This window comes from Heptranchias perlo, chromosome 20 (genome assembly GCF_035084215.1).
Source record: "Heptranchias perlo isolate sHepPer1 chromosome 20, sHepPer1.hap1, whole genome shotgun sequence".
Lineage (NCBI taxonomy): Eukaryota > Metazoa > Chordata > Chondrichthyes > Hexanchiformes > Hexanchidae > Heptranchias > Heptranchias perlo.
In genome coordinates this window covers 32,780,054-32,794,500 of record NC_090344.1, presented here as the reverse complement: position 1 = coordinate 32,794,500, position 14,447 = coordinate 32,780,054, and the positions used below count along the sequence as shown (strand labels likewise).

The window sequence follows — 14,447 nt, the reverse complement described above, 5'->3', positions numbered from 1 at the left end:
CAGGGAGTTACAGGGTAACAGATAGAGGGCAGGGAGTTACAGGGTAACAGATAGCGGGCAGTGAGTTACAGGGTAACAGACAGCGGGCAGTGAGTTACAGGGTAACAGATAGGGGGCAGTGAGTTACAGGGTAACAGACAGCGAGCTGTGAGTTACAGGGTAACAGATAGAGGGCAGGGAGTTACAGGGTAACAGATAGCGGGCAGTGAGTTACAGGGTAACAGATAGAGGGCAGGGAGTTACAGGGTAACAGATAGCGGGCAGTGAGTTACAGGGTAACAGAGAGCGGGCAGTGAGTTACAGGGTAACAGACAGCGGGCAGTGTGTTACAGGGTAACAGAGAGCGGGCAGTGAGTTACAGGGTAACAGATAGAGGGCAGGGAGTTACAGGGTAACAGATAGAGGGCAGGGAGTTACAGGGTAACAGATAGAGGGCAGTGAGTTACAGGGTAACAGATAGAGGGCAGGGAGTTACAGGGTAACAGATAGAGGGCAGGGAGTTACAGGGTAACAGATAGAGGGCAGTGAGTTACAGGGTAACAGATAGGGGGCAGTGAGTTACAGGCTAACAGATAGAGGGCAGGGAGTTATAGGGTAACAGATAGAGGGCAGTGAGTTACAGGGTAACAAATAGAGGGCAGTGAGTTACAGGGTAACAGATAGAGGGCAGTGAGTTACAGGGTAACAGATAGAGGGCAGGGAGTTACAGGGTAACAGATAGCGGGCAGTGAGTTACAGGGTAACAGATAGAGGGCAGTGAGTTACAGGGTAACAGATAGCGGGCAGTGAGTTACAGGGTAACAGATAGAGGGCAGGGAGTTACAGGGTAACAGATAGCGGGCAGTGAGTTACAGGGTAACAGATAGCGGGCAGTGAGTTACAGGGTAACAGATAGCGGGCAGTGAGTTACAGGGTAACAGATAGCGGGCAGTGAGTTACAGGGTAACAGATAGAGGGCAGTGAGTTACAGGGTAACAGATAGAGGGCAGTGAGTTACAGGGTAACAGATAGAGGGCAGTGAGTTACAGGGTAACAGATAGCGGGCAGTGATTTACAGGGTAACAGATAGAGGGCAGGGAGTTACAGGGTAACAGATAGCGGGCAGTGAGTTACAGGGTAACAGATAGAGGGCAGTGAGTTACAGGGTAACAGATAGCGGGCAGTGAGTTACAGGGTAACAGATAGAGGGCAGGGAGTTACAGGGTAACAGATAGCGGGCAGTGAGTTACAGGGTAACAGATAGCGGGCAGTGAGTTACAGGGTAACAGATAGCGGGCAGTGAGTTACAGGGTAACAGATAGCGGGCAGTGAGTTACAGGGTAACAGATAGAGGGCAGTGAGTTACAGGGTAACAGATAGAGGGCAGTGAGTTACAGGGTAACAGATAGAGGGCAGTGAGTTACAGGGTAACAGATAGCGGGCAGTGATTTACAGGGTAACAGATAGAGGGCAGGGAGTTATAGGGTAACAGATAGAGGGCAGGGAGTTACAGGGTAACAGATAGCGGGCAGTGAGTTACAGGGTAACAGATAGAGGGCAGTGAGTTACAGGGTAACAGATAGAGGGCAGTGAGTTACAGGGTAACAGATAGAGGGCAGTGAGTTACAGGGTAACAGATAGAGGGCAGTGAGTTACAGGGTAACAGATAGAGGGCAGTGAGTTACAGGGTAACAGATAGAGGGCAGTGAGTTACAGGGTAACAGATAGAGGGCAGTGAGTTACAGGGTAACAGATAGAGGGCAGGGAGTTACAGGGTAACAGATAGAGGGCAGTGAGTTACAGGGTAACAGATAGAGGGCAGTGAGTTACAGGGTAACAGATAGAGGGCAGGGAGTTACAGGGTAACAGATAGAGGGCAGTGAGTTACAGGGTAACAGATAGAGGGCAGGGAGTTACAGGGTAACAGATAGAGGGCAGTGAGTTACAGGGTAACAGATAGGGGGCAGTGAGTTACAGGGTAACAGATAGCGGGCAGGGAGTTACAGGGTAACAGATAGAGGGCAGTGAGTTACAGGGTAACAGATAGCGGGCAGTGAGTTACAGGGTAACAGATAGCGGGCAGTGAGTTACAGGCTAACAGATAGAGGGCAGTGAGTTACAGGGTAACAGATAGCGGGCAGTGAGTTACAGGGTAACAGATAGAGGGCAGTGAGTTACAGGGTAACCGATAGGGGGCAGTGAGTTACAGGCTAACAGATAGAGGGCAGTGAGTTACAGGGTAACAGATAGAGGGCAGTGAGTTACAGGGTAACAGATAGCGGGCAGTGAGTTACAGGGTAACAGATAGAGGGCAGTGAGTTACAGGGTAACAGATAGCGGGCAGTGAGTTACAGGGTAACAGATAGAGGGCAGGGAGTTACAGGGTAACAGATAGCGGGCAGTGAGTTACAGGGTAACAGATAGCGGGCAGTGAGTTACAGGGTAACAGATAGCGGGCAGTGAGTTACAGGGTAACAGATAGCGGGCAGTGAGTTACAGGGTAACAGATAGAGGGCAGTGAGTTACAGGGTAACAGATAGAGGGCAGTGAGTTACAGGGTAACAGATAGAGGGCAGTGAGTTACAGGGTAACAGATAGCGGGCAGTGATTTACAGGGTAACAGATAGAGGGCAGGGAGTTATAGGGTAACAGATAGAGGGCAGGGAGTTACAGGGTAACAGATAGCGGGCAGTGAGTTACAGGGTAACAGATAGAGGGCAGTGAGTTACAGGGTAACAGATAGAGGGCAGTGAGTTACAGGGTAACAGATAGAGGGCAGTGAGTTACAGGGTAACAGATAGAGGGCAGTGAGTTACAGGGTAACAGATAGAGGGCAGTGAGTTACAGGGTAACAGATAGAGGGCAGTGAGTTACAGGGTAACAGATAGAGGGCAGTGAGTTACAGGGTAACAGATAGAGGGCAGGGAGTTACAGGGTAACAGATAGAGGGCAGTGAGTTACAGGGTAACAGATAGAGGGCAGTGAGTTACAGGGTAACAGATAGAGGGCAGGGAGTTACAGGGTAACAGATAGAGGGCAGTGAGTTACAGGGTAACAGATAGAGGGCAGGGAGTTACAGGGTAACAGATAGAGGGCAGTGAGTTACAGGGTAACAGATAGGGGGCAGTGAGTTACAGGGTAACAGATAGCGGGCAGGGAGTTACAGGGTAACAGATAGAGGGCAGTGAGTTACAGGGTAACAGATAGCGGGCAGTGAGTTACAGGGTAACAGATAGCGGGCAGTGAGTTACAGGCTAACAGATAGAGGGCAGTGAGTTACAGGGTAACAGATAGCGGGCAGTGAGTTACAGGGTAACAGATAGAGGGCAGTGAGTTACAGGGTAACCGATAGGGGGCAGTGAGTTACAGGCTAACAGATAGAGGGCAGTGAGTTACAGGGTAACAGATAGCGGGCAGTGAGTTACAGGGTAACAGATAGCGGGCAGTGAGTTACAGGGTAACAGAGAGCGGGCAGTGAGTTACAGGGTAACCGATAGAGGGCAGTGAGTTACAGGGTAACAGAGAGCGGGCAGTGAGTTACAGGGTAACAGATAGAGGGCAGTGAGTTACAGGGTAACAGATAGCGGGCAGTGAGTTACAGGGTAACAGATAGCGGGCAGTGAGTTACAGGCTAACAGATAGGGGGCAGTGAGTTACAGGCTAACAGATAGGGGGCAGTGAGTTACAGGGTAACCGATAGGGGGCAGTGAGTTACAGGCTAACAGATAGGGGGCAGTGAGTTACAGGGTAACCGATAGGGGGCAATGAGTTACAGGGTAACAGATAGCGGGCAGGGAGTTACAGGGTAACAGATAGAGGGCAGGGAGTTACAGGGTAACAGATAGGGGGCAGTGAGTTACAGGCTAACAGATAGAGGGCAGTGAGTTACAGGGTAACAGAGAGCGGGCAGTGAGTTACAGGGTAACAAATAGAGGGCAGTGAGTTACAGGGTAACAGATAGAGGGCAGTGAGTTACAGGGTAACAGATAGCGGGCAGTGAGTTACAGGGTAACAGATAGCGGGCAGTGAGTTACAGGGTAACAGATAGCGGGCAGTGAGTTACAGGGTAACAGATAGCGGGCAGTGAGTTACAGGGTAACAGATAGAGGGCAGGGAGTTACAGGGTAACAGATAGAGGGCAGTGAGTTACAGGGTAACAGATAGAGGGCAGTGAGTTACAGGGTAACAGATAGCGCCAGTGAGTTACAGGGTAACAGATAGCGGGCAGTGAGTTACAGGGCAACAGATAGAGGGCAGTGAGTTACAGGGTAACAGATAGCGGGCAGTGAGTTACAGGGCAACAGATAGAGGGCAGTGAGTTACAGGGTAACAGATAGAGGGCAGTGAGTTACAGGGTAACAGATAGCGGGCAGTGAGTTACAGGGTAACAGATAGCGGGCAGTGAGTTACAGGGTAACAGATAGCGGGCAGTGAGTTACAGGGTAACGGATAGAGGGCAGTGAGTTACAGGGTAACAGATAGAGGGCAGTGAGTTACAGGGTAACAGAGAGCGGGCAGTGAGTTACAGGGTAACAGATAGAGGGCAGTGAGTTACAGGGTAACTGATAGCGGGCAGTGAGTTACAGGGTAACAGATAGCGGGCAGTGAGTTACAGGGTAACAGATAGCGGGCAGTGAGTTACAGGGCAACAGATAGCGGGCAGTGAGTTACAGGGTAACAGATAGAGGGCAGTGAGTTACAGGGTAACAGAGAGCGGGCAGTGAGTTACAGGGTAACAGATAGAGGGCAGTGAGTTACAGGGTAACAGATAGCGGGCAGGGAGTTACAGGGTAACAGATAGCGGGCAGTGAGTTACACGGTAACAGATAGGGGGCAGTGAGTTACAGGGTAACAGATAGAGGGCAGTGAGTTACAGGGTAACAGATAGCGGGCAGTGAGTTACAGGGTAACAGATAGCGGGCAGGGAGTTACAGGGTAACAGATAGCGGGAAGTGAGTTACAGGGCAACAGATAGCGGGCAGTGAGTTACAGGTTAACAGATAGCGGGCAGGGAGTTACAGGATAACAGAGAGCGGGCAGTGAGTTACAGGGTAACAGATAGCGGGCAGTGAGTTACAGGGTAACAGATAGAGGGCAGTGAGTTACAGGGTAACAGATAGAGGGCAGTGAGTTACAGGGTAACTGATAGCGGGCAGTGAGTTACAGGGTAACAGATAGCGGGCAGTGAGTTACAGGGTAACAGATAGCGGGCAGTGAGTTACAGGGTAACAGATAGAGGGCAGTGAGTTATAGGGTAACAGATAGCGGGCAGGGAGTTACAGGGTAACAGATAGAGGGCAGTGAGTTACAGGGTAACAGATAGAGGGCAGTGAGTTACAGGGTAACAGATAGAGGGCAGTGAGTTACAGGGTAACTGATAGCGGGCAGTGAGTTACAGGGTAACAGATAGCGGGCAGTGAGTTATAGGGTAACAAATAGCGGGCAGTGAGTTACAGGGTAACAGTTAGAGGGCAGGGAGTTACAGGGTAACAGATAGAGGGCAGTGAGTTACAGGGTAACAGATAGGGGGCAGTGAGTTACAGGGTAACAGATAGCGGGCAGTGAGTTACAGGGTAACAGATAGCGGGCAGTGAGTTACAGGGTAACAGATAGCGGGCAGTGAGTTACAGGGTAACAGTTAGAGGGCAGGGAGTTACAGGGTAACAGATAGAGGGCAGTGAGTTACAGGGTAACAGATAGAGGGCAGGGAGTTACAGGGTAACAGATAGAGGGCAGTGAGTTACAGGGTAACAGATAGCGGGCAGTGAGTTACAGGGTAACAGATAGCGGGCAGTGAGTTACAGGGTAACAGATAGCGGGCAGTGAGTTACAGGGTAACAGATAGAGGGCAGTGAGTTACAGGGTAACAGATAGCGGGCAGTGAGTTACAGGGTAACAGATAGCGGGCAGGGAGTTACAGGGTAACAGATAGAGTGCAGTGAGTTACAGGGTAACAGATAGCGGGCAGGGAGTTACAGGGTAACAGATAGCGGGCAGTGAGTTACAGGGTAACAGATAGAGGGCAGTGAGTTACAGGGTAACAGATAGAGGGCAGTGAGTTACAGGGTAACAGATAGCGGGCAGGGAGTTACAGGGTAACAGATAGAGGGCAGTGAGTTACAGGGTAACAGATAGGGGGCAGTGAGTTACAGGGTAACAGAGAGCGGGCAGTGAGTTACAGGGTAACGGATAGCGGGCAGTGAGTTACAGGGTAACAGATAGCGGGCAGTGAGTTACAGGGTAACAGATAGCGGGCAGTGAGTTACAGGGTAACAGATAGGGGGCAGTGAGTTACAGGGTAACAGATAGAGGGCAGTGAGTTACAGGGTAACAGATAGAGGGCAGTGAGTTACAGGGTAACAGAGAGCGGGCAGTGAGTTACAGGGTAACAGATAGCGGGCAGTGAGTTACAGGGTAACAGATAGAGGGCAGTGAGTTACAGGGTAACAGATAGAGGGCAGTGAGTTACAGGGTAACAGAGAGCGGGCAGTGAGTTACAGGGTAACAGATAGAGGGCAGTGAGTTACAGGGTAACAGATAGCGGGCAGTGAGTTACAGGGTAACAGATAGCGGGCAGTGAGTTACAGGGTAACAGATAGAGGGCAGTGAGTTACAGGGTAACAGATAGCGGGCAGGGAGTTACAGGGTAACAGATAGCGGGCAGTGAGTTACAGGGTAACAGATAGGGGGCAGTGAGTTACAGGGTAACAGATCGAGGGCAGTGAGTTACAGGGTAACAGATAGCGGGCAGGGAGTTACAGGGTAACAGATAGCAGGCAGTGAGTTACAGGGTAACAGAGAGCGGGCAGTGAGTTACAGGGTAACAGATAGCGGGCAGGGAGTTACAGGGTAACAGAGAGCGGGCAGTGAGTTACAGGGTAACAGATAGCGGGCAGTGAGTTACAGGGTAACAGATAGCGGGCAGTGAGTTACAGGGTAACAGATAGCGGGCAGTGAGTTACAGGGTAACAGATAGAGGGCAGTGAGTTACAGGGTAACAGAGAGCGGGCAGTGAGTTACAGGGTAACAGATAGCGGGCAGGGAGTTACAGGGTAACAGATAGAGGGCAGTGAGTTACAGGGTAACAGATAGAGGGCAGTGAGTTACAGGGTAACAGATAGCGGGCAGTGAGTTACAGTGTAACAGATAGCGGGCAGTGAGTTACAGGGTAACAGATAGAGGGCAGGGAGTTACAGGGTAACAGATAGCGGGCAGTGAGTTACAGGGTAACAGATAGAGGGCAGTGAGTTACAGGGTAACAGATAGCGGGCAGTGAGTTACAGGGTAACAGATAGAGGGCAGGGAGTTACAGGGTAACAGATAGAGGGCAGTGAGTTACAGGGTAACAGATAGTGGGCAGTGAGTTACAGGGTAACAGATAGAGGGCAGGGAGTTACAGGGTAACAGATAGAGGGCAGTGAGTTACAGGGTAACAGATAGCGGGCAGTGAGTTACAGGGTAACAGATAGCGGGCAGGGAGTTACAGGGTAACAGATAGCGGGCAGTGAGTTACAGGGTAACAGATAGAGGGCAGTGAGTTACAGGGTAACAGATAGCGGGCAGGGAGTTACAGGGTAACAGAGAGCGGGCAGTGAGTTACAGGGTAACAGATAGAGGGCAGTGAGTTACAGGGTAACAGATAGAGGGCAGTGAGTTACAGGGTAACAGATAGAGGGCAGGGAGTTACAGGGTAACCGATAGGGGGCAGTGAGTTACAGGGTAACAGATAGAGGGCAGTGAGTTACAGGGTAACAGATAGAGGGCAGTGAGTTACAGGGTAACGGATCGCGGGCAGTGAGTTACAGGGTAACAGATAGAGGGCAGTGAGTTACAGGGTAACAGAGAGCGTGCAGTGAGTTACAGGGTAACAGAGAGCGGGCAGTGAGTTACAGGGTAACAGAGAGCGGGCAGTGAGTTACAGGGTAACAGATAGCGGGCAGTGAGTTACAGGGTAACAGAGAGCGGGCAGTGAGTTACAGGGTAACAGATAGCGGGCAGTGAGTTACAGGGTAACAGATAGCGGGCAGTGAGTTACAGGGTAACAGATAGAGGGCAGTGAGTTACAGGGTAACAGATAGCGGGCAGTGAGTTACAGGGTAACAGATAGGGGGCAGTGAGTTACAGGGTAACAGATAGCGGGCAGTGACTTACAGGGTAACAGAGAGCGGGCAGTGAGTTACAGGGTAACAGATAGCGGGCAGGAAGTTACAGGGTAACAGATAGAGGGCAGTGAGTTACAGGGTAACAGATAGAGGGCAGTGAGTTACAGGGTAACAGATAGCGGGCAGTGAGTTACAGGGTAACAGATAGAGGGCAGGGAGTTACAGGGTAACAGATAGCGGGCAGTGAGTTACAGGGTAACAGATAGAGGGCAGTGAGTTACAGGGTAACAGATAGAGGGCAGTGAGTTACAGGGTAACAGATAGAGGGCAGGGAGTTACAGGGTAACAGATAGCGGGCAGTGAGTTACAGGGTAACAGATAGCGGGCAGTGAGTTCCAGGGTAACAGATAGCGGGCAGTGAGTTACAGGGTAACAGATAGCGGGCAGTGAGTTACAAGGTAACGGATAGAGGGCAGTGAGTTACAGGGTAATAGATAGAGGGCAGTGAGTTACAGGGTAACAGATAGAGGGCAGTGAGTTACAGGGTAACGGATCGCGGGCAGTGAGTTACAGGGTAACAGATAGGGGGCAGTGAGTTACAGGGTAACAGATAGCGGGCAGTGAGTTACAGGGTAACAGATAGCGGGCAGTGAGTTACAGGGTAACAGATAGCGGGCAGTGAGTTACAGGGTAACAGATAGCGGGCAGGGAGTTACAGGTTCTGATGTCCCTGCGCAGCTGTCATGTTTTCACATATACCCCTTCAATGACCCTCTGTACAGATCGGTAAAGGAGCCTGGAACTGAATCAAACACTGACCGTACAGCCTACAGGATGCAGTCAGAGGTAAGTGTACACCACCCATTATCCAGTGCTGTACACTCCTCCCCGGTGTCGTATACACGTCCCCAGTGTTGTACACCCCTCCCAGTGTTGTACACCCCTCCCAGTATTGTAGACACCTCCCCAATGTTGTACACCTCCTCCCCTGTGTTTTACACCCCCTCCCAGTGTGGTACTCCCCCCTCCCAGTGTTTACACCCCTTCACCCACTGTTGTCCCATGCTAATCCAGACAAGGGTTAGTGTTGTCCCGATCCTATATGTGTGTGCTGGTTCCTGTCGTGAATGCTGCTGGTTTCTGCTGGAGCTGGTTCCTACTTGTGCTGGTCCCTGTATTGAATGCTATTGGTTTCTGCTGGAACTGGTTCCTATTTGTGCTGGTCCCTGCATTGAATGCTATTGGTTTCTGCTGGAACTGGTTCCTACTTGTGCTGGTTCCTGCCGTGAATGCTGTTGGTTTCTGCTGGAACTGGTTCCTACTTGTGCTGGTCCCTGCATTGAATGCTATTGGTTTCTGCTGGAACTGGTTCCTACTTGTGCTGGTTCCTGCCGTGAATGCTGTTGGTTTCTGCTGGAACTGGTTCCTACTTGTGCTGGTCCCTGCATTGAATGCTGTTGGTTTCTGCTGGAACTGGTTCCTACTTGTGCTGGTCCCTGTATTGAATGCTATTGGTTTCTGCTGGAACTGGTTCCTACTTGTGTTGGTTCCTGCAGTTAATGCTGTTGGTTTCTGCTGGAATTGATTCCTACTTGTGGCTGGTTCCTGCCGTGAATGTTGTTCATTTCTGCGGGAACTGGTTGCTATTTGTGGTGGTCCTTGTCGTGAATGCTATTGGTTTCTGCTGGAATTGGTTGCTATTTGTGGTGGTCCTTGCCATGGATGCTGTTGGTTTCTGCGGGAGCTGGTTCCTACTTGTTCTGGTCTCTGCATTGAATGCTATGGGTTTCTGTTGGAGTTGGTTCCTAATTGTGCTGGTTCCTGTGCTGAATACTGTTGGTTTCTGCTGGACCTGGTTCCTGTCTTTGCTGGTTCCTGTGCTGAATGCTGTTGGTTTCTGCTGGACCTGGTTCCTGTCTTTGCTGGTTCCTGTGCTGAATGCTGTTGGTTTCTGCTGGACCTGGTTCCTGTCTTTGCTGGTTCCTGTGCTGGGTACTGCTGGTTTCTGCTGGACCTGGTTCCTGGCTTTGCTGGTTCCTGTGCTGGGTGCTGCTGGTTTCTGCTGGACCTGGTTCCTGTCTTTGCTGGTTCCTGTGCTGAATGCTGCTGGTTTCTGCTGGACCTGGTTCCTGTCTTTGCTGGTTCCTGTGCTGAGTGCTGCTGGTTTCTGCTGGACCTGGTTCCTGTCTTTGCTGGTTCCTGTGCTGAGTGCTGCTGGTTTCTGCTGGACCTGGTTCCTGCCTTTGCTGGTTCCTGTGCTGAATGCTGTTGGTTTCTGTTGGACCTGGTTCCTGTCTTTGCTGGTTCCTGTGCTGGGTGCTGCTGGTTTCTGCTGGACCTGGTTCCTGTCTTTGCTGGTTCCTGTGCTGGGTGCTGTTGGCTTCTGCTGGAGCTGGTTCCTGTCTCTGCAGTGAGTGCTGTTGGTTTCTGCTGGAGCTGGTTCCTGTTTCTGCTGGTCCCGGCCCTGAATGCTATTAGTTTTGTGGGGTTAAACCGAAGCTTTGAGAGCACTAACCTGAGGGTGTTTGCTGGTTTGTTGACCTGTTCAGGCCTTCGTCCTTTCAGCCCCCTCACTGCCCTGAGACGCCTCGTTAATGAATCATTGCTGACAATTCGCAAAAACAGGGTGTCAGGGGATGAGTCAGAGTGAGACGCCCGGCCTGGGCCTCTGTGTTTCCATAGCGACACCTGAGCTGGAAGGAAGCCGGTGTGCCCCAGCGAGAGGACAATGCACGGACTGAGCCCATCCCACCCAGCCGCTCCCCTCAGGTAATGGGAAACGCTCCCCTGCTCGCAGCTCCGCCAGTCAGATGCAAATCTGCCGCGCAGCATCGCAGGAGGTGGGCGAGCCGGCCTAGCGTCCATTCGAAGCCTGCTGTCGCCTCTCAGTGCTTGGCGAGACTTATCTGGAGCTTCTTTATTCGCCGTCCAGTCACAGTCCCCTCACTCCTGTTTCCTGGGTGGACGAAAAGGCAGTCGGAAGGGTCACTATCCAATTGTCCGTCCCCTCTCGTGGCTCCAGCCTTCTGGCTCTTTTCATTCTCTCTGTCTCCAAACTGTCACCTATCTCTTAATGTGTTACAATCACGGATAACCTGGCTCTGCGTGTTTAAAAGGGATGGCGATCTCACACTGTTTCTGATCGAACTCATTCCAAGTGTTGAGAGGTCAGTTAGCTCTGTTCTCTCTCCGCTCTCCTCTCCCCCTCGCTCTCTCCTGCCTCACCATTTACTCTCATCCACTCCTCAATCCCTTTTTCACAGGACTCTCACTCCTCTCTTATTCCCTCCTGGCCTCTCATTCGCCAATGTCTCCTTTCTCTCTGTCTCTTTCTCTATCTCTCACTCTCTCTGTTTGTCTCTGGCTCTCTCCTCTCTTCCCCCTCCCCCCCGCCGTCTCTTTCTCTCTCTCTCTCACTGTCAGCCTCTTTCTCTCTCTGTCTCCTCTCTCTTTCTCTTTGTCTCCCTATTTCTCTCTCTCTGTCTCTTTCTCTCTCTCTCTCTCTGTTGCTCTCTGTCTCGTTCTCTATCTCTCACTCTATCTGTCTCTTTCTCTCTGTCTGTTTCTTTCTCTCTCTGCCTCTCTCTTTTTGTCTCTCTCTTTCTCTCTTCGTGCCTCTCTCTGTCTCTTTCCCTCTCTCTCTGTCACTTTCTATCTTGTTCTGTATCTCTCACTCTGTCTGTCTCTTTCTCTCTCGATGTATCTTTCTCTCTGTTGTTCCCTTTCTCTCTCTCTGTCTGTGTCTCTTTCTCTCTGTCTCTCTCTTTCTGTCAGTGTCTCTTTCTCTCTCTGCCTCTCTCTTTTTGTCTCTCTCTTTCTCTCTCTCTGTCTGTGTTCCTTTCTCTCTCTTTCTGTCTGTGTGTGTCTCTCTCTCTGTCTCTCTCTTTCTGTCTCTCTCTCCCTTTCTCTCTGTGTGTGTCTCTCTCTGTCTCTTTCTCTCTCTCTCTCTGTTGCTCTCTGTCTCGTTCTCTATCTCTCACTCTATCTGTCTCTTTCTCTCTGTCTGTTTCTTTCTCTCTCTGCCTCTCTCTTTTTGTCTCTCTCTTTCTCTCTCTCTTCGTGCCTCTCTCTGTCTCTTTCCCTCTCTCTCTGTCACTTTCTATCTTGTTCTGTATCTCTCACTCTGTCTGTCTCTTTCTCTCTCGATGTATCTTTCTCTCTGTTGTTCCCTTTCTCTCTCTCTGTCTGTGTCTCTTTCTCTCTGTCTCTCTCTTTCTGTCAGTGTCTCTTTCTCTCTCTGCCTCTCTCTTTTTGTCTCTCTCTTTCTCTCTCTCTGTCTGTGTTCCTTTCTCTCTCTTTCTGTCTGTGTGTGTCTCTCTCTCTGTCTCTCTCTTTCTGTCTCTCTCTCCCTTTCTCTCTGTGTGTGTCTCTCTCTGTCTCTTTCTCTCTCTCTCTCTGTTGCTCTCTGTCTCGTTCTCTATCTCTCACTCTATCTGTCTCTTTCTCTCTGTCTGTTTCTTTCTCTCTCTGCCTCTCTCTTTTTGTCTCTCTCTTTCTCTCTCTCTTCGTGCCTCTCTCTGTCTCTTTCCCTCTCTCTCTGTCACTTTCTATCTTGTTCTGTATCTCTCACTCTGTCTGTCTCTTTCTCTCTCGATGTATCTTTCTCTCTGTTGTTCCCTTTCTCTCTCTCTGTCTGTGTCTCTTTCTCTCTGTCTCTCTCTTTCTGTCAGTGTCTCTTTCTCTCTCTGCCTCTCTCTTTTTGTCTCTCTCTTTCTCTCTCTCTGTCTGTGTTCCTTTCTCTCTCTTTCTGTCTGTGTGTGTCTCTCTCTCTGTCTCTCTCTTTCTGTCTCTCTCTCCCTTTCTCTCTGTGTGTGTCTCTCTCTGTCTCTTTCTCTCTCTCTCTCTGTTGCTCTCTGTCTCGTTCTCTATCTCTCACTCTATCTGTCTCTTTCTCTCTGTCTGTTTCTTTCTCTCTCTGCCTCCCTCTTTTTGTCTCTCTCTTTCTCTCTCTCTTCGTGCCTCTCTCTGTCTCTTTCCCTCTCTCTCTGTCACTTTCTATCTTGTTCTGTATCTCTCACTCTGTCTGTCTCTTTCTCTCTCGATGTATCTTTCTCTCTGTTGTTCCCTTTCTCTCTCTCTGTCTGTGTCTCTTTCTCTCTGTCTCTCTCTTTCTGTCAGTGTCTCTTTCTCTCTCTGCCTCTCTCTTTTTGTCTCTCTCTTTCTCTCTCTCTGTCTGTGTTTCTTTCTCTCTCTTTCTGTCTGTGTGTGTCTCTCTCTCTGTCTCTCTCTTTCTGTCTCTCTCTCCCTTTCTCTCTGTGTGTGTCTCTCTCTGTCTCTCTCTTTCTATCTCTCTGTCTCTCTCTGTCTGTGTCTCTTTCTCTCTCTGTCTCTCTCTTTCTGTCTCTCCCGCAGTCTTTTTCTCTTTCTCTCTCTGTCTCTTCCTCTCTGTCTTTTTCTCTCTCTCTGTCCCTCTCTTTCCGTCTCTCCCTCGCTGTCTCTTTCTGTCTCTCTCTCTCTCTGTCTGTGTATCTTTCTCTCTCTGTCTCTTTCTTTCTGTCTCTCCCTCTCTCTCTGTCTTTCTCTCTCCCTCTCTCTGTCTGTCTCTCCCTCTTTCTTTGTCTCTTTCTCTCTCTCTATGTTTCTTTTTCTCACTGTCTGTCTCTTTCTCTCTCTGTCTCTGTCTTTCTCTCTCTCTGTCTCTTTCTTTCTCTCTGTCTCTTTCTCTCTCTCTATGTTTCTTTCTCTCTCTGTCTGTCTCTTTCTCTCTGTCTTTTTCTCTCTCTGTCTCTCTTTCTTTCTCTCTCTCTCTGTCTCTTTCTTTCTCTGTCTCTTTCTCTCTATCTCTTTCTTTCTCTGTCTCTTTCTCTCTATATTTTTTTCCCTCTCTGTCCCTCTCTGTCTGTCTCTTTCTCTCTGTCTCTGTCTCTTTCTTTCTTTCTCTCTCTCTCTGTCTCTCTCTCTCTCCTTGTCTCTTTCTCTCTTTCTCTGTCTCTCTCCCTCTCTGTCTCTTTCTCTCTCTCTCTCTCCGTCTCTTTCTCTCTATCTCTTTCTGTCTCTCTTTCTCTCTCTCTCTCTCCCTCTCTTTTACTGTCCAGCAATCTTCAGTGCCTGGAGATTTTAACAGCCCCTAATCCTCACTAACCCACCCCTGGCCACCTCACTTCACGCTGTGTTTGAGTAAAAGGAGATTCCCCTTTTACTGCATGTTGTGGCAATGCCCAGCTCTCCGAGTAAGAGAGATTTATCAGAAAGGGGCAATCAGCCAAACACACAGGGGAGCAAGAACGGCTGTTCATTCACACATCGCCTGCGTTCAAAATATCACAAGTCCCTCAGCTGTGAGTCCCACTCACTGACCCTGGGGCTCTCTCTCAGTCCAGCTGTGTCTCCCACTCACTGACCCTGGGCTCTCTCTCAGTCCAGCTG

At 50.1% G+C, this 14,447-nt stretch overlaps 1 protein-coding gene across 1 annotated transcript in view; it reads left to right on the top strand.

The window, feature by feature from the left end:
* Window positions 1-14,447, top strand: part of sorbs3 (sorbin and SH3 domain containing 3) — a 148,540-nt gene that overhangs the window by 23,787 nt on the left and 110,306 nt on the right. The window contains exon 2 of the mRNA XM_068001522.1: window positions 8,864-8,927. Within this exon, the coding sequence (XP_067857623.1) occupies window positions 8,916-8,927 (12 nt within the window). The 5' untranslated portion in view covers window positions 8,864-8,915. The remainder of the gene's footprint in view (window positions 1-8,863; window positions 8,928-14,447) is intronic.